The sequence below is a fragment of the Panthera onca genome, chromosome D4 (assembly GCF_046562875.1).
Source record: "Panthera onca isolate mPanOnc1 chromosome D4, mPanOnc1 haplotype 2, whole genome shotgun sequence".
Taxonomy (NCBI): Eukaryota; Metazoa; Chordata; class Mammalia; order Carnivora; family Felidae; genus Panthera; species Panthera onca.
The window spans coordinates 81,892,379-81,914,677 of record NC_138351.1 but is presented as its reverse complement, the minus strand read 5'-3'; the positions used below and the strand labels follow the sequence as shown (position 1 = coordinate 81,914,677).

General features: G+C 50.2%; 1 protein-coding gene across 3 annotated transcripts in view; it reads right to left on the bottom strand.

The window, feature by feature from the left end:
* MORN5 (MORN repeat containing 5) overlaps positions 1-22,252 on the bottom strand; it is a 29,766-nt gene extending 7,514 nt beyond the window's left edge. The window contains exons 1-4 of one of the 3 annotated variants that reach the window (XM_060608795.3): positions 22,107-22,247; positions 18,502-18,649; positions 16,789-16,900; positions 13,011-13,142 (exon numbers count right to left, since the gene is read on the bottom strand). In XM_060608795.3, coding sequence (XP_060464778.3) covers positions 13,011-13,142; positions 16,789-16,900; positions 18,502-18,649; positions 22,107-22,153 — 439 coding nt within the window. In that variant the 5' untranslated portion in view covers positions 22,154-22,247. Of the gene's footprint in view, positions 1-13,010; positions 13,143-16,788; positions 16,901-18,501; positions 18,650-22,025 lie in introns of all 3 variants that reach the window. The other 2 variants (XM_060608796.3, XM_060608797.3) reach the window with 2 other exon arrangements.
* Between the last annotated feature and the right edge of the window lie 47 nt (positions 22,253-22,299).

Sequence of the window (22,299 nt, the reverse complement as noted above, 5' to 3'; positions counted from 1 at the left end):
TAATGCATTCAGGCTTAATTATTAAATTTAGAAATCAAAACAATTTTATTACACTTGAAATCAGTTTGTAGGCTTGCTGTCCTCATTTTGCAAGAATTCTCCAGTATGCACACGGCTCTCTAGAAGTCACAGCCAGGCTAATGGTCCAATAATTTGCCAAGCAAAGTTTTAAAAGTCCTTTCAAAGTTTTAACAGCAAAAAATACCTACTCAATGTGGGGGTGTGGATACATTTTGTCTTAATATGTTCAAATGAGGGGGGTGAGGCCTCCAAAGTCAGGCTTAGGGCTGGATTAGGGCTGTGCCTGGGAGAGGGGAGTCCCAGGGGTACGGCCACCTGGAGTTAGGGAGCATTTCCACGTGCTAGCTACATGCTGAGTCCTGCACCTCGCGTGCCTGATCGCACGCAGTCCTCGTAAACATCTGTCGTAGGCACAGCTAGTGCTGTCTCAGGTAGGAGTTTTAGGTGTTCCATTCGGTTGCTGAAGGGAAAAGTGCCCTGAGCTATAATGACCCTTGGGAATCCCTTAGATAGGCCCCGTGCTGGGGAAGGACATCGCAGTAAGCACCGAGAAGTTAGCATTCTGACACTGTTGGAAGAGAGAGTCCTTTCTGCTGTCGAGGCCCAAAAGCACAGACAACTGGTTAAAAAATACGTATCCCTGAATACTAGAATCATCCTGTGTGTGGCAAGGTGATCACACGGCGGCAGGAGGCACACGGGGCCAGAGACCCGCAGATTCACGTCTCCCCACATCCCCAGTGAGCGAGTGGAGGGAGGGTGCCGAGCCACCACCACAGCTTGTATTTCCATTCCTCTTGCTGCCCCACTTTTCAAGCACCCGTAATCGAATTTGTGATTTGTGTTCATGACGCCCAGCCACCGTACACAGGCCGCTCAGGGAAACAATGTGCCAAGGCCAAGGTCACTCAGTTAGCCTGGGGCCCGTAGTCTTTGCTCTGACTCCTGCTCTCCAGCTGTGTGCAGGGGACAGGCCTGGCGGTTGGGACTTCTGTCCTCCAGCTGGCAGATGCTAAGGGCTGAATTAAGGCTTTGCCAGTGGGGGCAGCCAGCAGGGTGTCAAGGTTATCTGCAGGACTCAGTAGCAGACTAGAGCTCAATCCTCACAGGAATCTTGCAAAGTCACTGTTATCCCTGTTTGGCGGGTGAGGATCTGAGGCTCAGAGAGGTGATGTCGTCTGCCCAAGCTCCCTCAGCCACTGGGTGGGCGCAGGGGCATACCCAAGTCTTATCACCAGACCTGCAGCCCTCGGCCACTACGCACTTCCTTGACAAACGTCTGTGTAACTGCCATGCCTTTAGCCCTCACCGTCTGAAGGATGGCATTCAAGGCTCTCTCCACCCTGCACTGGGTCCCTGCGCCTTGAATGCCCAGCAAGGATGTATTCCTACATACCTGTCAAAGCCCAGTCTGTCCATCACCACTTGAGGGAGTCCTCCCTTGACTCCTCCTCTGTCGCCCAACGCAAGAGCCAGTCTCAGGTGCTCCGTCTGGAGCACCCGGTGTCCCTGCATCTCTGTGCTTTGTTCCTTCCCTTCCATTAGCAAAATCCATCTCCCATCCTTTAAGGCCTAGCCAAACACCACCTTTTTCAGGACAGCATCTCAACTACACTTGGGGCACGCTGGTGCTCAGCTCCTCAGGCACACTGCTTCTGGCTCCTGGAAGCAGTGAAACAGGGGCGCTCCCAGTGTTTGGGAGAAAGAACCTCGTATGTGACATTTCGAATTAAACATGAACATAAACCCCATAGGAATACAGAATTTTGCTGGACTTCTTTCCAGACACTTATTTTATGGTTTATGTGATTCTGATTTCTGAACTATATTTTGAGGGGTAGGAGGTCCGCTACAGTCTTTTGTACACTTAGGCTCCTTAAAGGCCCTGGGCTTCTGTCCAGACAGCACCCATCCAGATCTTGTGACTGTGCATGCCTCGGCTTCCTCCCCCGCCCCATGCTGGTTCGGAGGGGCAGACGCAGAGTCTGGCTCCCCAGCGAGACCCTGGTATCAGCAGAGGGTCGGTGAAGACCCGTGCCTGGGGGGAATCGTAGAAGTGTTGGGCTCCAGGTGGATAAGAAATGACGAGGATGAGGAATGATGCCAAGGGCTGGATAGAGAGATCCTGGGACCTGCAGGCCTCCAGCCCAGTCTTGAAATCTACATCGAAAGCAGGTGGGAGGAGGCCAGAGGACAGTTAGCCTCTGAGATGCCAGCTCCTCCCTTTGGGCATGGAGTTAGGACCCCCCCACCGTCAACATTCCCCCCCCACCCCAGGGTGTGAGTAATCACCCTGCAGTAATTTAAGCTCCTCATGGGCCAGGCACAGCTTTTGCTGTGTCCCCTGTGTCATTTCAGTAATGCTCACCACAACCCTGTAAGGAGGGTCCTATTCTCCCCAGACTTTTCAGAGGAGGAAACCAGTGTTCAGAGAAGAGACGAGCTCTAGATCACATAGATGGCAGAGCAGGGGTCTGACGGTCCAATTCTAAAGCCCTGCTTGGAAACCTGCATCCTTTTCCAGGAGGTCAAGCAGAATTTTCAGCCAACTGCCTCAAGTTCCAGAGCTTGGGCTGAGGAAGGTACACGAAGGTCCTGCCCCCTGGGCTCTGGCCTTGCTCTCACTTCTATTAAAGGAGACAAAACAAACCATTACGCTGGCCAACCCTGGGGATGACTCCAGCCACGGAAGGGGAAGCTGTGTCCTTTGGATGCCTCCAGGAGGTTGCTGTGGGGGTGGGGGACTTATTGTTACCAGAATCTGATGGGCACGAGGGCTGGAAGGGGAATTTCCAGGGCCCTTGGAATTGGGGTGGGGACAGAGGGGGCAATGGGCAATTCTCACAGCTCAGGGAGAGGCAGTAATCCGGGCAGGCTGTTAGTCCTGGAGCCTAGACCTCCCCGGAGCTGACTCCGCCCTCTGTAGGCAAAATTCTGTGGGTGGGTTCACGTGTATGTCTCTGGGGAGCTCTATAGCTTTGACTGGCTCTCAGACGGGTTCAAGATTCAGAAAAGGCCACAGCCTATCCTAGTCCAGAGTAGGGCCTCTGGTGTCAGAGAGGCCTGGGTTCAAATTCTGAGTCTTTCCTTTACTAGCTGCATCCGTCAGTGAGCCTCAGTTTCCCCAGCTGCCAAATAGAGGTGATGATATATTCCTCAAAGGATCAGGATGTGGCAAATCCCTGGCCCAGGAGAGGCTTTCAATGCTCATCACTTCCCTTCCTCCCCTTTCTGCTTAAAGCAGATGCCCGAGTCTGCTGGCAGGGATGTGTGATCTGTGCAGGCATTTTATTTGGCAGTTACAAGTGTGATATTATCCCCCCACAAAGCTGTCATTATGGCACTGCTAACAATACCACAGATAAGGCAGGGATGCCCCTGCGTGCCAGCCTCCAGGTGATTATAACATTTGGGCAAATTGCCTTTTGTGTCGCAGAGAGATGACGGCGGGAGGGCCTGTGCTGGAGACTCACTGGGCCATTTTGCCGAGACCACAGGAGAAGCATCGTGGACAGGCAGCCGCGGTCTGCTGTGGAAGGAGGTCTGGCTGCCAGTGGGAGCGGGGCCTTGGCAGGACACTACCACGCGTGGGCTGAGCAGGCCCTGCAGGTGACTTACCCTCCGCAGGTCCCAGGTTTCTCACCTGTCAGGTGAAGACAGTGGCCTCGAAATTAGTCTTGGTTTGTCCGTGGCCCTGAAAGTCTTGCTCTTTGGCCAGTTTTGGAGCAAAGAAGTGGGCGGAGAACGATCTTAGGGGGAAAAGACCACCACTGCCATGTCACAAGGAAGGTTCCCGGTTCGTTCGTTCTTTCTTTCTTTCTTTCTTTCTTTCTTTCTTTCTTTCTTCCTCTTTCTTTCTTTCTTCCTTCCTTCCTTCCTCTTTCTTTCTTTCTCTCTCTCCCTCTCTTTCTTCCTTCCTTCCTTTCTTTCTTTCTTTCTCTCTCTCTCTCTCCCTCTCTTTCTTTCTTTCTTTTCTTTCTTTCTTTCTTTCTTTCTTCCTCTTTCTTTCTTCCTTCCTTCCTTCCTTCCTCTTTCTTTCTTTCTTTCTTTCTTTCTTCCTTCCTTCCTTCCTTCCTTCCTTCCTTCCTTGCTTTCTTTCTTTCTTTCTTTCTTTCTTTCTTTCTTTCTTTCACTAGGAAACTCCAGAACCCGCTCAGTTGCCATCTTTAGCTTTGAGTCAGCTAGACCTGGGGTCAAGTTCCAGGCCTGTGTAACTTCAGGCAAAGCATTTCACCTCGCCTTCTCCATCCGCAAAGTGGGAGTAATGGAGACGACCATTTCACAGGGTTACCGTGTGGATTAGATGAAACAAAATAAAATAAATGGCGCGACATGCTCAAACCGGTGCCTGGAACATAGGAAGCACTCAGGAAATGCTGGTTGTTTTTATTGTCCTGCTTTTCCTCCAGAAATAAAATAAGGTAGCTTTGTATCTCAGCGGATCCATTACTTGACTGCCATTTTAGTGACTGCGCTGTGTATATTATAAGAATACACCTTGTGTTATTTACTCAGTTCCCTCCTCTTAGACATCCGGGATGCTTCCAATTTTCAACTTTTAATAACGCCAGAGGAGGAGCACCTGTGTGGCTCAGTTGGTTAAGCGTCTGACTTCGGCTCAGGTCATGATCTCACAGTTTGTAGGTTTAAGCCCCACGTCAGGCTCTGTGCTGACAGCTCAGAGCCTGCTTTGGATTCTTGCCTCCCCCTCTCTCTGCTCCTCCCTCATTCATGCTCCGTCTCTCTCCGTCTCTCAAAAATAAGTAAAAGTTAAAAAAAATAATGCCAGAGGAATGTTGGAAGACCAAGTGTTCACTCTGCAGCCCTTCTAAAGGTGGGTGGGAAGTAGATAAACAATGTTTGGGAGCTTTTCACCGATGCCTCTTTGGACAGATGACCTGGGAGCTGGCCTGGTAAAGTGGGGAGAAGAGGAAAACCTCTGGAGGCAGATGAGCCCGAATGTGAATCCTGGTTCCTGCCATTTCCTGGGGGAAATTCTCTAGCCTCAGTTCCGAGCCTCCGTTTCCGCACTTGTCAAGCGGGGATCACGGCAACACTCCCCGCTCTCTTAGCTGGGTGTCTGGGGCACAGTAAATGCTCAGTCAATGTCACAGCTCACCGCATCACCATAGCGTGAGGGGGAAGCCAGCCGTCACCTCCCCAAGACTCCAGATCACACAGACCAGGTCTCTTTTTTGGACCCCAATTCATACTCCTCCCCCTGTTGTCCATTTAACTGAGCACACATTCAAATGAGGCTTGTGATCCTGATTTTGAATTCTGTCTGGAACCCACAGGTTCAAACGCAAAGGGGCCCTCTCTGCAAATAATCACTGGTATGTGATATTTTTAAGAAGCCAAGGCCATTGTTTCTGATTGAAGGAAAGTTGGTGCTATTTTGAAGAGCAGAACGATTAAGCGGTGGCGTTATCTCTTTAACCATTGGGAATTATACGCTGTTTGAAAGATTTGTGAGCTCTAGGACATTTGCCAGATGTGCTTGATTCGACATTTCAGACAACAAAGGGGATAATGTTGGCGGGAATCTTGACGGCATTTCTGATGATCAGGATATTCTTTGAGGATGGTACTGAGACCTTTCGGGGAAGAATTTCAGCTTTTACATAAACTAATTTGGGATGCTCACTCTCTGTCTTCCACAAAGCAAATTTAGTTCATTGTTAGTTGTATATGTTAAAATGGTTACGAGGGTTTTTTCCTTTGAATATTAATAATGTGCCTTTCATCTGAGACACTCGCATGGGGTGTCATTAATTGCGGGGAGGGAATAAGGATTAGTGGTGCAGTTATTTTGCAAATGATTCCTACCAGTAACGTGGAGGCAAGCCACAGCCACACGAAGAGACACACGTACAAACCGCTAACGTGGCCCTGGCTTATCCTTCCTGAGCAGAATGACAGGGACGGGGAGGAGGGTAAGGGTTAATCTCCCAATTTCCCACCATATTAAGGGTAATTATCCCCAGTATCTTCGAATGCTTCCTTATTGGCCCACAGTGTGTAAAGGACCCTTTATCAAATAACGTAGCATCTCACTTTGGGGACGGTGGTGTTTTTGTCTTAAGACTCTACAATGGACCTTTTCGTTCATTTAGGAACATTGCAGAGCTCCAGCGGGGGGCAGGGCCTGGGCTTCCTGCAGGAACAACTATGAATGAGCCACGGCTCTGTCAAGGAAGGGAGATGACCGAGTAAAGAATAAACCAGGACACAAAGCCAAGAAGAACAGAATGTGGGCAAGAGTTGGGTTCGTCTCCGACTCTGTCACTGGCTGGCTGTCTGACCGGGGGCAACGTATCAACCTATCTAAGACCAGGAGTCCTCATTGCAAACCGAGGCTCCTAAGAATGACCCACTTGGGATGGCAGGAAAGAGCAGAGGAGATAAGCAGGTACGGTGCTTAGCAAGGGCCTGGCAAGGGTCCCCTACATTCCCTGAGCTGTGGATGTTCCGGGAGCGTCCCATGCCATTCTTCCATGGCCTCCTGTCATGTGCCAACCACAGAGAGGTGTGGAGGACCGTGGCAGGTGGAGAGGAGGGGGAAGGGCATCCTGGGCTCAGGGAAGACATGAGGTAAGAAGAACACAGGTGTGTTTATCGGGGGAAGCAGCTCGTCTGGCTGAGCTGGAACATGGGGTGGAAGAGACAGGACGGTGAAAGATGAGCCGGGAGGCTCTAAAGGCCACAATCAAGGGCCTGCAGGGCCCAGTGTTTCGGCAGTATTTCGTTTCCCAAGCAAAACCCCCAAGGAGGCAGACGGATGTGGCACATCCAGGCTCGTTTCTCCTGGCAGCCTCCTTGTCTCTCCAGCACCCAGAGAAACCTCAGCAAATCCCAGGGCCTCCCTCTCCTCCAGCCTGAGTCAGTAATCACCATGATACCAGTCACAACCGCCAACCACAGGACACGAACACTGGGCCAGATGTCTTACACAGTTAATCTCATTTTCCCTAACCTCCAGATTAAGTACTACTAGAAGGCCCATTTTACAGACGAGGAAACTGAGCCTCCAAAAGGAGACAAGGAATAAGCTAGCCAGTGGTGGATCCAGGACCAGAGGGCGGCCAGAGGTGTGGATTCCAGATCCTGGGCTTTTAACCACCACACCAGGCTCTCTCTCTGACCTCTCCCAGTTTCCCATGGGAGGCAAGTCCTAGCTCCGTCTCTATTTTGCTTCGTGTCTGCTGTATTGATTGGAAATACTGCCTGCATTGAGTTGCTACCTCTTATGGTTCTATGGTCCCAACAAAGGCAGCAGCAAAGTGCACAGGAAGACCACCGGACCTGCAGTGAGATGGGAGCGGGTTTGCATCCAGCCTCACCTCCAGCAGTCTGTCGTCTGCCCTTCACTACTGGAGACCTAGTTCCCTAACGCCAGGCCACACGCGTTCCCAGCTCACTGGATGTGTGGGAAGTCCACCTGAGATGCAGTGCTCCTGAGCCCAAAAGCTGTAAGGTGGGCACCAGAAATGACTGACGCCACTGGGGCTCGGACAGCAGGGAGTGGTGGGGACCTGGGCGGTACATGCCCCAAGTAGGTACACAGGCCAGCCAAGCACAGACCATGCAGACCAGATTGGGCCAGAGGGTTGCTGCTTTGAGACCTTTGATGCGTCAGCTTTTAAGCTTTTCAAAGCTTAAGCAGCTTTGAAAACTTGGGAGGTGTGGAGAAATACAATGGATTGTTTTTACTATTCACAATAATAAGTTGTCTGTTACGTGCCGGGGACTGAATATTGTATAATTTGTTGAAGAATATGAGGGGCTTGTAGGCAGGTCCCCTGCCTGCCCACCTGCTTTTCTTCCATAAACATTTAATCAGCTCCAAGTCTGGGGACCTATGTGAGGTGCTGGGGGACCCGGTGATAAATCAGACATAGTCACCTGGTCCCTGTCCTCAAGAAGCTGCTGGTCTAGCGGGGGAGCTAGCCAAATAAAGATGCTTCCGCAGTTATGGGCTAAGTGCTGTTAGGGAGGCTGGTGGGGCATGGAGGAGAGACACCTAACCCAAAGGAGCAGGAGACAGAGGGGACGGGAGGAGGTTGGTCAGGGAAGGCTGCTTAGGACAACGATCTATCAATGGTTGGTCCCAAACTTCACGAGGGTTGTGAAATCCACTCAGTGCCTAGCAACCAGGATTTTTAAAAATTAAATAGGGACACCTAGGTGGCTCAGTCAGTTAAGCGTCTGACTCTCGATTTCTGCTCAGGTCATGATCTCACGGTTCGTGACTTCGAGCCCCGCATCAGGCTCTGCGCTGACTGTGCAGAGCTTCCTTGGGAGTCTCTGTCTCCCTCTCTGCCCCTCTCCTGCCCTCTGTCTCTCTCAAAATAAATAAATAAACTTAAAAAATTAAAATAGAAAATATCCTAGTACATCATGTGTACAAAGAATACATACAAATGTGTGTGTGTTTGTGTGTACTGGGTTGTGATGTACGTTGCTGCTTACTGTGGGCCTGGGTCCAAAGGTTTGAGAGCCACAGTCTGAGAGAACGCTTGCCTGCTCAGATCCCCAAAGCCTGGCACACGGTGGACACTCAAAGGCTTTTTGGTGAGTGGAAGGATAGATTTAAATTCTCATCCGATTCCAGCGAGCAGGTACATCCTCCCCAGGTAAGAAAGGCATTCTCAAAACCCAAGTCTAGCAAACCCGGGGTTGTCAGGCATGGTTCGTAGTTCAGCGGGCTAGGACTTTCCCATCAGGTCTGGGGGGTGAAGCCAGTGCGAGGCAGGGAAGGAGCCAGGGCCTTCCAGAGAGGCCCGAGGGTGAACCAAAGGCGACCCTCCTGCTGGTGCCCTAGCCTGTGACCTCTTATAAAAAGAGCGTCCCCGGCCCTGACCCAGCCAAGGTGGCATGTACTTCGTAATAGCAGTGGCTCAGGCCACTCTGTTTATTCTGGGATGGCCTCAGGCACCACCTTAGGTCCGCACGGCAGGCAGCCCTGTACCTTCAGGAGGCCAACAGGAAGCACTGTTTATGGGGGCAGACCAGAATGCAGGGGAGAAAGGGCCCCGGAGAAAACAGGAGATGGACAGAAGTCCGGATCAGTCCCTGGCAGGGTGAGGTGAGTCAAAGGTAATGACTAGGTGGCCATACGCAGAGACTCCTTTTAGTGGTTTTCAGGACGCTCCAAGCTCGATCTGTCCTATAATATCAGGACCAAAATACTCCCTGGCTACCTTTCTCCTCCATCACAGACTCTTAAGGTTGGAAGGACCCTAGGAATTATCCAGCCTGACCCCCTCATTTTACAGATGAAGAGCAAGGGGCCCAGAGAGGGAAGGCACTGGCCCAGGGTCAGCCAGCAGGCAGGCCGAGAGCTGGGCCCGGACTCGGAACCTGGGCCTCTGGCACAGAGCACGGGGGCCCGAAACCCTTCAGGTGCTCCTCTCTCGCCATCTCGCCATCTTTCCGATCTAGTTTTACCCCCTTTGGCCCCTTCCCTATATGCAACCAGAGAAATCTCTCCAAATGATGAATCAGTTACTACACTACCCTTCCCTTGTTCCCCCTACTGCTCTTCCCCTTCCCACCCCTCGGGCTTCCTCTCTTACATTTCTTCCCTGGACATACTGTTGTCTCATGCTCCCAAACCACTTGTAGCCCCTAAGTAGGCAGCGATCTCCCACATCTTATCCTTAGCACGTGCTGTTCCCTCTGCCTCGAACACTCTTCCCAACCCTGCTGCACGTGTCTGCTCTTGTTTAGGCTTCCCGTTAGATCTTGCTCTTTCCGGGAAACCTTGCTGGCCCACTGACCCTGACCTCCAGGGACCTACTAGGTTCTCTTGTGGCAACCCTGATTTACTGTCGGTTTCTCCTGCTCCCTGAGAGAAGACTCTATGATGCTGCCTAACCCAGAGTCAGAGCCATGGCAACTAACCACTAAGTGTTTGTGGACCAGTCATCGGTGTCCATCCTTCTCCAAAACTCCTAAGAATGGCCTTCCCTTCTCATGATGCATTTTTAAAGGCTATTGTTTTTTTCAGAGCAGTTTTAGATGCGCAACAAAATTGAGAGGAAGGCACAGAAATTTTGTGTATACCCCCTGCCCCCACATATGCGTGGCCTTCCCATTGTCAGCATTCTCCACCAGAGTGGGTGCCTCTGGGGACGCTACACCGACACCTCATAGTCATCCAAAGTTTACATTCGGGTTCACTCTGGTGCGTACGTTCGACGGGGCCGGAAAAACGTATAACAACACGGAGCCAGCCCTGTAGTGTCATACAGAGTAACTTCATTGCCCTAAAAATCCTCAGTGCTCTGTTTGTGCCATGATGGATTTTCAATTTTATTACCAAGCATGGCTTGGTAGGATTCTGGGAACCACAATTTCTGATTCCCTAGTCATGCCATGCCTTTTTTTTTATGCCTCTGTGTCTTTGCATATGCTGTTCCCTCTACATGGAATGCTCTTCCCCAACATCCTTGCTAACAAAATCCCTGCTCATTCTTTAAGACCTATCACTTAGGATACCTTTTTCCTGACTGACACCCTATATCCCAGCCAGGTGGTCAGTCCCCCTCACCCCTGCTCAATCGCCCTTCATCCCCAGGACTTCCCCCAGAGGGAGGGGGGAGGAACTCCCCACTTAGGAAGAGAGGCAGAGCATCTTTGCATTTGTATGGAGGCTCCTCCCAACGAGTCACACAGAAGGGCACGAACGTGTTACGTCTGTAGGACAGAAGAGTAAGTATGGACGCCAAACAACAACCAAAGGGTGTCGGGACTGTGCCAGTGACCGAGCTGCTAACTCTCAGCTCCAAACCTACCATCCTATTCTCACTTTGCAGTCGGGACCGAGCTGTGGGACACATCTCTGCTCTGCCGGCTGGCCCCCAGTTAGATGCTGCCAGGCACGTGGAGGCAGAGGGGAACACGCTCTTTTCTGTGTTGCTGGTTGCTCGTCAGTGTCAATGTCAGCAATGCGGCCCAACTCACTTCCAATTTACAGTTCTCCCCGGGATCCTACCGTCCGCTTTATGGCTCTCTCTCCAGAAGCCCCGCTGGGCAGCGGCCCCTCCCCGGAGGTCTGGGTTGCTGCTTCTGGGGGGCCCTCTCTTGACCCTCTAGGTTCTAATAGCCCAGTCTCCGGCTCCTCCCCCAGTTCTTGAGGTAGTAGTCGCTCCCTGCAGTTATTTATTTATTCTGTCACCTCAATGCTCTTTCAGTACTCCAATATCTATTTAACTAATTTCCTGATACGAAGTTCACTCTGTCCTCCTGTCTGGACCCTGCCTGATACAGAGACAGAGTTCCTGCTCACATGGATCTTACAGTCTAGTGGAACAGACAGACGTTCAAGCAATTAATCACACAAATGAGGCTTTAATTACAGTTGAAATAAGTGCTGGGAAGGAAAAGTACAAAGTATATTAGCATATTAATGGCCCTGAGAAGCCCTTCAATAAATGAAATTGTTGAGCATTGTTTCACTCAGTATCTCTTTAGCTTACTCAATCAAGAAACTTCATAGAGAGCCTATTAACATCCAGGAGAATTAGTGTTCTACAGAATCTACCCTGTCAATGGCAAATGGGAAGTCATTAAAGCAAACTGCCAGGAGACATGGAATGTGAACATTTGCCACGCTCCCCGCAGTAGCCCCCGGTGGGGTAGCGCTATTTCCGCTCCAGGATTCAGCCAGAAGATCAGCTGACCATTCCCTTTACTCTTACTTCAGCACCACAAGGCAACTTTCTGATGACCACTGACTCCCTGAGTAAATGCCCCTGTAGGGAGAGGAGGCTCTCTCCCCGCTGGCTCTCATCAGCCAGCCCAGGCCTCCTGGTCTCCCTGGAAGTTTCGTTCTGATTTTAGAGCAGGGTTTCTTGACCCAGGTCTTAAGAAGTACTCCTTAAGACTATATGCAAAATGTGCACGCGCGTGTGTGTGTGTGTGTGTGTGCATATGCATGTTTATGTGTGTGCACACACATTTTTCTAGGAAGAGGGTCCATTGTTCTTGTTATTCCTAGTGGGACTGTGCGTGTGTGTGTGTTTGTGTGTGTGTGTGCATATGCATGTTTATGTGTGTGCACACACATTTTTCTAGGAAGAGGGTCCATTGTTCTTGTTATTCCTAGTGGGACTGTGTCTCTAGGAAAGTGAAAGGTTCCGAATCACCATGTTAAAGGAAAGTGTCCTTACTTGTACACTGGCCTCCTCTGAGTTGGGTCACCATAAGTCTGATCGGCTTGTGTCCGCTCACCAGCTGAGGTCCTGGATCCTCCAAGGTACTCCCATGGCTGAGGGCGCCAGCCAGCATTCTGGTACCACATGGTATCATTCACCTTCTCGACATTTACCTGTGCTATTTCCTCTCTGGAAAGCCTCTCCCCATGCCCTGTGGCCAACTCCCAGTTACTCGTTAGGTCTCATTTTAGCTGTCACTTCCTTCTTGAAACCCTCTGAATTTCCAATTCTGGATGAGGTATCCCTTCTCTGTGCTCCCACAGCATCCCTCCCACCTCCCTGGGACTCCCCGCCTTCACCTCTCCCCCTGCCCCAATCTGGGGCCACGTTTTCCCCTTTTACTGGGCTTATTCCATGATGCGATCAACCCTTTCTGGTGCTTGTCTGCTACCTGTCAAAACATAAGCTCCATGAGGAAGGGGGTTGGTGTCCAGCTTTGGTGCCTGTAGTGTCTAGCGTTTAGTAAGTGTTCATTAAATACGAGTCAAAGGGAAGCACGCAAAAATATGTACTTTAATCCTTTCCGTGCTATGCTTATCTGCAGTCACAGTTAACCACAAGTGTCCTTTGCCTCATTCTATGACTGTATCGTATAGACTTGTCATCCGTAAGAACTCCCAATTGTGAAACAGATAATAATTTTTGGCTTTTATCAGCAAAAGTTTCTTTCTCACCAAATGCACACAGGTGTGTGCACACATATGCACAAACCTATGGGTAAATGAGAGGAGAGAAAACATGTGCCACAGGGTGTCAGAATGAACATACCTGCATTTCTCAAAAAGCGGTTCCTATAGTCTTTGATTATCCTTGTGACTGGGTCATAGAAGCCATCTCCACAATCGTAACAGCCTTCAGGGATTTTTCTAGGCGGGTCCATATTGGTGACTTGAGAGATCCCTTGAAAAGATACAGTGGATAATCAGCTCACTACCAAGGCCAAATCTAAACCTGGTCTCCCTAACGTCCACTTTTGGCTGGTTGCTCATGTGAGTATCTGCTACCACCCTTGGGCTGAACACTTCCGATTCAGAGCAGCAGGAGCAGTGCCCGAGAGCAGCTTCCTGAAAACGGCTCTGTGAGCAGGGTCTTGGGGACTAGACACGCAACTTCTTTCCTTGACCCCATCCTCCATTTCTAGGGACACCAGGCCAAAGGGCATAGGTTGTGGAGGCAGAGAGACCATGAGGGTGCATCACAGTCAGCCATGTGGACAGAAAGGCATGTCTGGCAGAAGGATGGAGGCATGAGTCATCAGGCCTCACTCAGGAAACCGTGTGGAGCAGGGCGTATGTAAGGAGAACCGTAGGAAGAAATGCGTCGGGTGGGCAAGGATCCAGGAATGCAGAATTTTGACTCTTACCAAAATGACTACAACAGCTGCCATTTAGTGAGTGACTATCTTGTGCCTGGAAATTCATTAACTCCTGCCAGTGTCATTTAATTCTCACAGCATCCAGTGGCCCCATTTCAGATAAAGAAACCGAGTCTCAAAGAGGTCAAGTAACTTGCCCAAGACTCTCCAGCTAGGAAGCAGCTAGAAACCTGGCCGTGAAACCTACAGGTTAATCCGCTGATGTCCCGGGCACCGCTGACAGGACCAGGGGCGTCCAAACCACCAGGAGCTCAAGAGGAGCTGGTGCACCTTGTAGGTCACACTGCCCTGCGTGTTGTGTATCTTGGAAGGCTGAGGCCTGAGTAATGGGTGCAAGGTTGGAATAAATAACTTCTAGGGATCTTTCTAATGTGTGTTTCCTGTAATTCCCTGTCCTCTGGACTGAGGGCTGGATGCCCACCGAGCATAGCACCATGTTCACGGCTCGTGGCAGGGGGTGGGGGTGGGGGGGGTGGGTTCAGTCCTGTGCACAGCTGCTCCTATGTTGGTTAAGGATAACCCCTCTGTGTATTATTGGCTAACGGTTACGGAGCACTTATTCCGTGCCGAACACTCTCCAGCCATTCTCTCCCCGGAGCCTCATGCCAGTGCCGTCTCACAGATACTCAGCGAGGAGGAGGGGCAGCCTTAAGCTTCCCCCCCACCCCCCCGCCCTTGAGGCTAAGAGGCGGCTGTCGCAGAGCTCTGCCAAGTTCCCAGTGACGTGGGAAGGCAGTGGGTACTTAGGATAAAGCTGCTGTGTTGGGAATTGCTGGAGGAGAAGGAAGGATGCCAGGAAGGTCACCGCACTGCCTACGAGCCCCACCTCTGACAAAACCAGCTGAGTGTCTCCATGTGGCAGCTGAGTGTCTGTGGCCAGGGGCTCTCTCTCTGCCTACAGGCTTCAGTCAGGGTGATGAGCCCATGACAAAGTCCAGGCCCTGTCGTGACTAGCCCAGGAGGAGCCGTTTACAAGGTTCTTAAGTGGCATCTAGCCTGGCAGCTCCTGGTAGGAAGAGACTGTGCCCTCTGCTCTCAGGCCCCCGGCGGTCCAGCCAGTGTCTGACCCAGAGTAGGTACTCAGGAAATTCAATGTCATTGCCTTAATTCCCACACCCCCATCTCTCCCTGCTGTGAAGTCAGTATTATCCTCCCTGTGTAACCCTTTTCTGATGCCTACTGTGTGCTCAGCAACGTGCCAGGCACTGGGGACACATCAGTGAATAAGACTGACCCCCCGCCCTCATAGAGCTCAGTCGACTTGGGAAGAGAGACTCTGTGCACTCATGTTAGAGCTCTGGGCACAGCCACGGCTGCTCTGCAGTATGCCACAGGGAGACCCTGCCTCGGCTGGGAATTTAGGGAAGGAACCCCAGGCTAAGGGGCATTAGGCTGAAACCTGAAGGATGGGAAGGAGTTCTCGGGGTGAAGTGAGGGGTTAGAGCTTCCCAGCAGAGGGAACAGTAGGAAAGATCATGGTCTTTTCAAGGAATAGAGGTATAGCCAGTATGGTGAAGGAGGAGAGACTATCCAAGAAAGAAAGGTAGTGTGGGATGAGGTTGGGGACAGCAGCAGGAGCGAGAGAATGCAGGTCATTTTAAGAATTTGGAACCTTATCTTGAGGGTAGTGAGGAGGCACTGAAGAGTATGTGGTGGGGGTGGGGGCGGGGGAGTGTCAATCCCAGTCATGTTCCTCAAAGATGAGGGTAGAGTGACTGCAGAGTGTAGAATGGCCCAGAGTGAGTCAAACCTAGATCTCGGGTAAGGGATTATGTGAAGAACACATGAATGAATATATTTAAGAGGTAGAATCCACAGGACCAGGTAGCTGCTTGTACATGGGGAAAGAAGGCAGGACTCAGCCCATCTAGGTGGGCCGGAGAGACAGTCTCTGAGGGAGCAATCACCGGGGGAGAAGGGGCTGGTGGGGAAGGTAACGAGTTCAGTGTAGACAAAGTGAGGGATGACAAACACAGGTGTTGGGGAAGTTGGCTGCAGGAACCCAGGGCTCAGGGATTTTGATTTCCATTGGAAGCTGATGGTATAAATGAAGGCTTAGAAGCGAATCAGCTTGTTTAGGGATAGGGTACAGAAGGAGAACAGAATAGGGCTTAAGGACGGAGAGCCCTGGGAACCCCCAAATTAATAACTGGGGTGGGGGGAGGAGCTGACAAAGGAGACAAAGGGAGAGAAGGCTCACCTGATCAACTAACTGATTCAAGGTGACATAGCCACGGTTTGAGCCAGGTTTGATTCCACCCTGGGTGCTTTCTGGAGGTTTCTGCCCTCATGGAGGCTGACTTGCACAGGCTCATCTAGCTATTGACAGGGAATTTAGGACTCAAACCCAGACCTTCTAGTTCCAGGCTCAGTCAACTACACCCCATCATCTCCTAAGTTAGGATTTATTCTTATAATTTGAAAAGTCACTGTCCCACGTGTCATTCTGGATGCATTGTCTCAGCCGTGTCAGAAACTATGCTCTTGAGGTGCAGCGGACCTCGCACAAGCCCCTGAGACACAGAGGAGCCCCTTAAGTGGCTGCTCTCTGAGTCCAGAGTCTAGGCCCAAATGTAACCCTCCGTGACGGAGCACGGTTTCTGATGATACAGGGAATGCAGAGAGGAAGACTTGGGCCCCCTGGGAGCTCCGCTCCTGGGAAGCATGTCTGGACCCCTGGGCCTCGGCTTCCTCCAATACAACATGGGACCAGACCGGCAGGCATGGCAGGGTCATCTGGAGATTCTGGAGAGCCCCAGCTAGCACTTGATACACGGAGCTCGTGCTCCTTCGGTGCTGCTCGATTTCTGTGCTACAGCTGGTTCTAGGAATGACATGGCTGAGATGGACCGTGCGCCCACCGTGAGCAAGACGTTGCTATAAACCCTATACATGCCTTATCTTACTTTCAACACACTTGTGGGGTGGATGATGCTATCGTCCCATTTCGCAGTAGAGAAACTGAGGCACAGAACTGTGAACGCCCTGCCTGTGGTCCCTAGCTGGTACGGCAGAGATGTGAGGACTGGTCTTTCTGGCTCTACAACCTGGCTCTTTTGTGTCCTGCGGCCTGTGCTCAATGCCTCCTCTCTTTTGGGTTCCTTCAATAGGCCACGGTCCTTCGTTCCCCTCTCGGTCTGGGGGTGAAGAAAAGGGCGGGTGCCCAGGTACCTGCAGGCTTCAAGCCATTGCAGATCTCGGTGTAAAACCTCCGGTCATAGCCGTCACAGTAATGCCAGTGCTCGGCATCGTACTGCAGCCCGTCCGAGAAGGTGTACGTGCCCTGGAAGACAAGGAGCATGCACGCAGGCATGAGGCTGCCCTTCTGCCAAGAAGGACGGATGTCAAGGGGAGAGGTGGCTTTCTTATTGCCGCAGAAGAGAAGTGATAACTATCACAGCCATTATGGCTGTGATGATTAGAAGGAATGGCGACAGTGCTGGGCTCTCTGTGACTGGCACTCAAAATGTGGCAACTCACTGCGCAATGCTGGGCAGATGACCGAGCCCTTGGTTTCCTCGTTTGCAAAACCGCATGATAAGAATATATATGTCATAGGGTCGATTCAATGAGATAGCACTGGCAAAGCATCTAGCACAGTGCCTGGCATAGAGTAAACATTCAGTCGTAGCTGAAAAGGTCATGGCCATCAGTCATAGCCCTTTGTCCAAACATGTACGTTCTGCTTTTGCTGCCTTAGCGCTGAAGGAATCCCCAGGATGTAGAGGTTGCATTGGCCTGGGCGTCAGGAAACATAGGTGGAAATTCCGATACTATTAATTCACTGTGTGACCTTGGATAAGTCATATCCCCTTCCTGGGGCTTAGAGTCTCCAAGCTGTAAAACGAGGAATGTTTCTTAACCTTCTTAAGGTGGCTATTAGTAAAACCAATGACAGCAATAGACCTTTCCTCAGAGAAAACTGTTCTCCCGTATAAATCAGGACATTGCACTGGCTCCCTGAACTGTATTCATGGCCCACAAATACTAGGTGGGATTAGGTGGGTCAGATGTTTGTCATGATACCGGTACCGGGACAGCAGCAGTTCTATGACCTGGCACTGAGTGCCAGCTCTATGCCAGGTACTGAGCAAAGGGCTTAGAGATATCGCCTCATTTGCATTCACAACAACGCTAGGAAGTGGCTAGTACTATTCTGGCAGGCTAATAACGATTCCCCAAGGATATCCACACATAAATGCTGGAACCTGTAAAAATGTTAACCCTATGTGGCGAATGGTACTTTGCAGGTGTGATTAAGTTAAGGATCTTGAAATGGGGAGATTTTCCTGGATTATCTGGGTGGGACCAGTATAATTGTGAAGGTCTTTATAAGAGGGAAGCGAGGGGGCCAGAGAGATAGAAGACGAGATGATGGAAAACGCAGAGAGAAGGAGAGGTGACGATGGAGGCGGAAGTCAGAGTGATGCAGGAAGGCAGGAAGCTTCTAGAAGATGGAAAAGGTAAGGAAATGGATTCTCCCATTCAGCCTCTGGAAGGAATGCAGCCTTGCTGACCTATTTTAGACTTTTGACTTCCAGAACTGTAAGGTAATACATCTCTGTTGTTTTAAGGCACTGGGTTTGTAGTAATTTGTTACAGTAGCAACATGATGTACAACTATTGTCCCCAGTTTATAGGGGAAGTCGTGGGCCCAAGGTCACACAGTTAGTGGCACAATAGGATTCAAACTCATCATGGCCTCTCCAGGGAACCTTCTGGATCCAGAGGAGAGGATTCCAGAACCCTGGGAGATCAGTAGGAAGGGAGAAGAGGGAATGGAAGGAGGTGGGCACTGGATGGAGAGGTCAGGGTGCTCCATAGTGGGGGATTTTCCTGTCCAAGGCTTTGCTCTCTGCAACCTCCCCTCCTCAGGCTGATCACCTTCACGGCCAGTCCCTTTTCCCAAATGGCATCATAGCGGCTCCCGTTGGGGAAGTACAGGGTTCCTTGGCCATGAAACATGCCGTCCTTCATTTCCCCAACATACTTTGTTTCGGTAGGGAGGAGGTATTCAGCTTCGCCCTCCATCCTGCAAGGACAAAGGGAAATGATTGAACCGTGCATGGCGGCTGGAGGATCAGAGCTGACAGGCACAGGCGAGTAAGTGGGAACCTCATCCTCAGGGTCCTCTGATGTTACCGTCCCGGTAATATTTTGTTCAAAACCAAACTTTTTCTTTGGTTCCCTCAAAAATTAAAAAATGAGAGGGTCTGTGTTGTTGAAGGTGGGGATGGGTGCGGTTTTCTCGGTCTTCCACCTTACCTACAGGCTGTCCTGGAGTTCACACTTCCCCCGACACACCCGTTGGTTGGCCCAGAGAGGGGAGGGATGTGCCCAAAGCCACACAGCACTGTGAAGCAGAGACTAGGGCCAGGTTTCCTGGCAGCTCGTTCTGGGTCTTCCCTGTCCCCCATGATCAGCCTACCCCTGCCCTCTATACCACTTGTAGAGAATTTGGAAAAGGATGAAACTTAGGAGACAAAGGCTTGAATCTTATTTCACCATTTCCTGGCTGTATCATCTTGGAGACTTCCCTAAACCTTTTTGTTTTCCTTCCTTCCTTCCCTTTTTTCCAACAGATATTTCCAGAGCATCCACTATCTATCAACACCTACCGTACGTGGTGAGTCTGGTCTGCAGGGTACGTCCTGGTCACAACAATGATCAAGGCATACGAAGTAACCCCCCGCCCCTCGAGGGGGCTCACAGTCTAGTGGGGGACACAATGAAGTAAATACATAATGTGTGGTAGTTGTCATGTGGGGGAAAGACAGGCACTTAACAGGAGCACAGGGCAGGGATGCCCAGCTTGACCAGCTGACCACTCATTTCATGTGTGAAAGTGACTGAGATTAAAGCCCAAGATCAACTCAGATAATGTATAATGATTTTCCTAGTGAAGGGTCTTCCATCCAGCGAGTGCTGAAGAAAGACACTTTCCTCCATTTCTTCGTTCCTGTATTCCTTCTCTATTCCTCCCTGCTAGCTGGAAGTCACCTCTTCTAACTCTGAACTTCTTTAGGCTTTTGTGTGTACTTCCTTTGGATGCTCAGCACTTTCTGCCTTGCATTGTACTTGTATTCCTTGTATCCCCTATTTCACTGAAGCTTCTTAATGAAGACCTTGGTATCCTTAGTTCTTGGAATCATGATTCTGCTCACACAGATGCTCTGCAAACATCCGCTGCGTAAGGAATGGAAACAGAAGGGTGCAGTGACTGAGCAGATGACAGAAGACAGAAGATGCCACTGTGCTTGAAGCACAGCTCCTGAGCCATGCAGACCTGGGGTCACCAGGCCCGATCCAGGCCTGGCTCCACCTCTGAGCCTGTGTGACCTTGGGCAAGCCCCTTCACTCTCTGATGAGCCTGAGTTTCTCCTCTGTAAAATGGGGATAATGACAATACTCCTCCCCAAAGTTGAGATAATTGGATGAAATAATAGCTATGAAACAACGGCAGAATGCCCAATATAGAGTAAGAACTCAAAAATGATTTTGCTTTTATTCTACTGCGAGATGTGAGAGGAGAGAGAATGCCTTTTCTCCTTTATCTCTTTGCTTGAAATCACATCTACCATTTCCGTTTCCATCAAAACCCTTCTCTGAGATTAGAACCCTCCTCCCTTTTTTTAAACGGCAAACTGGACATTCATTGTTCAGACCTTCTGTAGGCATCTCCAGCTCTCCCCAAATGAAACTCATACTCTCCTCCTCCAGAGCAGCCCCTTCTCAGAGTTCTCAATTTCCACAAATGGTACCAGAATCCTCCAGGTTTAAAGCCTAGAGCCAGGCACTGAGTTGGGACTGGAGGCAGTCTCTGAGTGAGGCTGGGAGCCAATCAGTTGCCAAGTCCTGACAATGTAAATTCCCGAACTTATACATCTCTCTCTTTCCTGAAGCCCCACTGCCTCTGCTTTGGTTCAGGGTCCTGCTACCTCTTCCTGGGACAACTATGGGCTCTGACTTGATCTCTCTATTTCCACTCTGCCTCCCTCCCTCGTTCTTTCCCTTCTCTTCCTCTCTTTCCTTCCCTACCATTTTTCTTTTATTCATTCAAGGCAAAAAGCCTTCATTATAAATTCAAAGTAAGTTAAAAAGAACAAACAGGGGTGCCTGGGTGGCTTAGTCAGTTAAACGACCCACCGACTTTGGCTCAGGTCATTACACTGTGGTTCATGAGTTTGAGCCCCATGTCGGGCTCTGTGCTGACAGCTCAGAGCCTGGAGCCTGCTTCAGATTCTGTGTCTTCCTCCCTCTCTGCCCCTGCTCACACTCCATCTCTCTCCCCCTCTCTCTCTCAAAAATAAATAAACATTACATTTATTTTTTTAAAAAGAAGAGATAAAGACCTCAATCCATAGTGAGGACATGATTACCATATCACAAGTTTGTTTCTTTCTTTCTTTCTTTCTTTCCTCCTTTCTTTCCTTCTTCCTTTCTTTCCTTTTCCTTCCTTTTTTTCTTTCTTTTCTTACTTTCATTCTTTTATGAATTCTTTCAGCCAACATTTACTAAGTGACATATGCATTATGAGGAGAGATACAGTGCAAAGTAAATTAGATTTCTTAATGCCCAGCCCTTCAAAGGATCTATCCATCAGTGGCTCCTCCCACTCACAGAACTGGGCACAGTACTCAGATCTCTGTATGCCAGAGCACAGACCCACCCTTCCAGCTCTGGCCCCCACTCTCTTTACATTCCGGCCCAACTGAACTGCCTGCTCTTCCCCCTATAAGTCCTCTGAACTATTGCTCATGCTGCTTCCTCTGCCCGGAAACATTCTTCACCTTGCATCTCTACCCACCTAAATCCTACCCAATCCTCAGGGCCCATCTTCAATATTTCCTCCTCCAGAAAGCCTTCAAGGACAGCCCCAACTGGCCGTGTCCTCTGTAGAAGCCCAGCAGCAGGGCTCCATAGAAAGCTCACGAGCTTTGGAGTCAGACCTGGGTTTTGATCTCTGACCTGCCAAATGCCAATGAGGTGACTTTGAGCAAGTTACATAATTACTCCAAGCCTCACTTTTTCCATCTGTAAAATGAGGATTGTATCTATCTCATAGGGTTGCTGTGGGGAGGAGAGGATTCAGGCAAAGCCACTATCTGAAATTATCTTCCCATTTCTTTGTTTATTGGCCATACACCAACTGGACTGTAAACTCTATGAGAGCAAGGATCTTGACATTTTTTAGTATTTTTTTTATCCCCAAATCTAAAACTGCAGATAGCAAACACACACGTATATATGGAATGAATATATCTCAGCTATGCTGCTTATTATGTGTGTCCTTGAGCAAGTCATTTACTTCACTGGGTCTCATTTTTCTTAACTGTAAAATGGAAATAAACAATCATATCTGAAAGCGTTGTCCCGAAGGATAAAAGGAATAAAGTTTGTGAAAGTACCTGGCACAAAGTGCTTTGCAAAGGCAGCCGTCTTTAACCAGTCACAGATTTAAGACATAGTGAGTCAGATGAGGCCCTTACCTCCCGTCTACATATTCCCCAATATATTGGCTCCCCGTGTACTCCATGACACCAGCCTCTAGCTTCCAGCGGTTGGGATCCTGGAGTCTCAGTGCGTCCCGCCTCACTATGACAACCAAGATGGGCGGGGCCGGCTCGGAGCCCCGCCCACAGACCCCACAGGCCTTCCAGGCACTGCGCACGCTCTATGGCT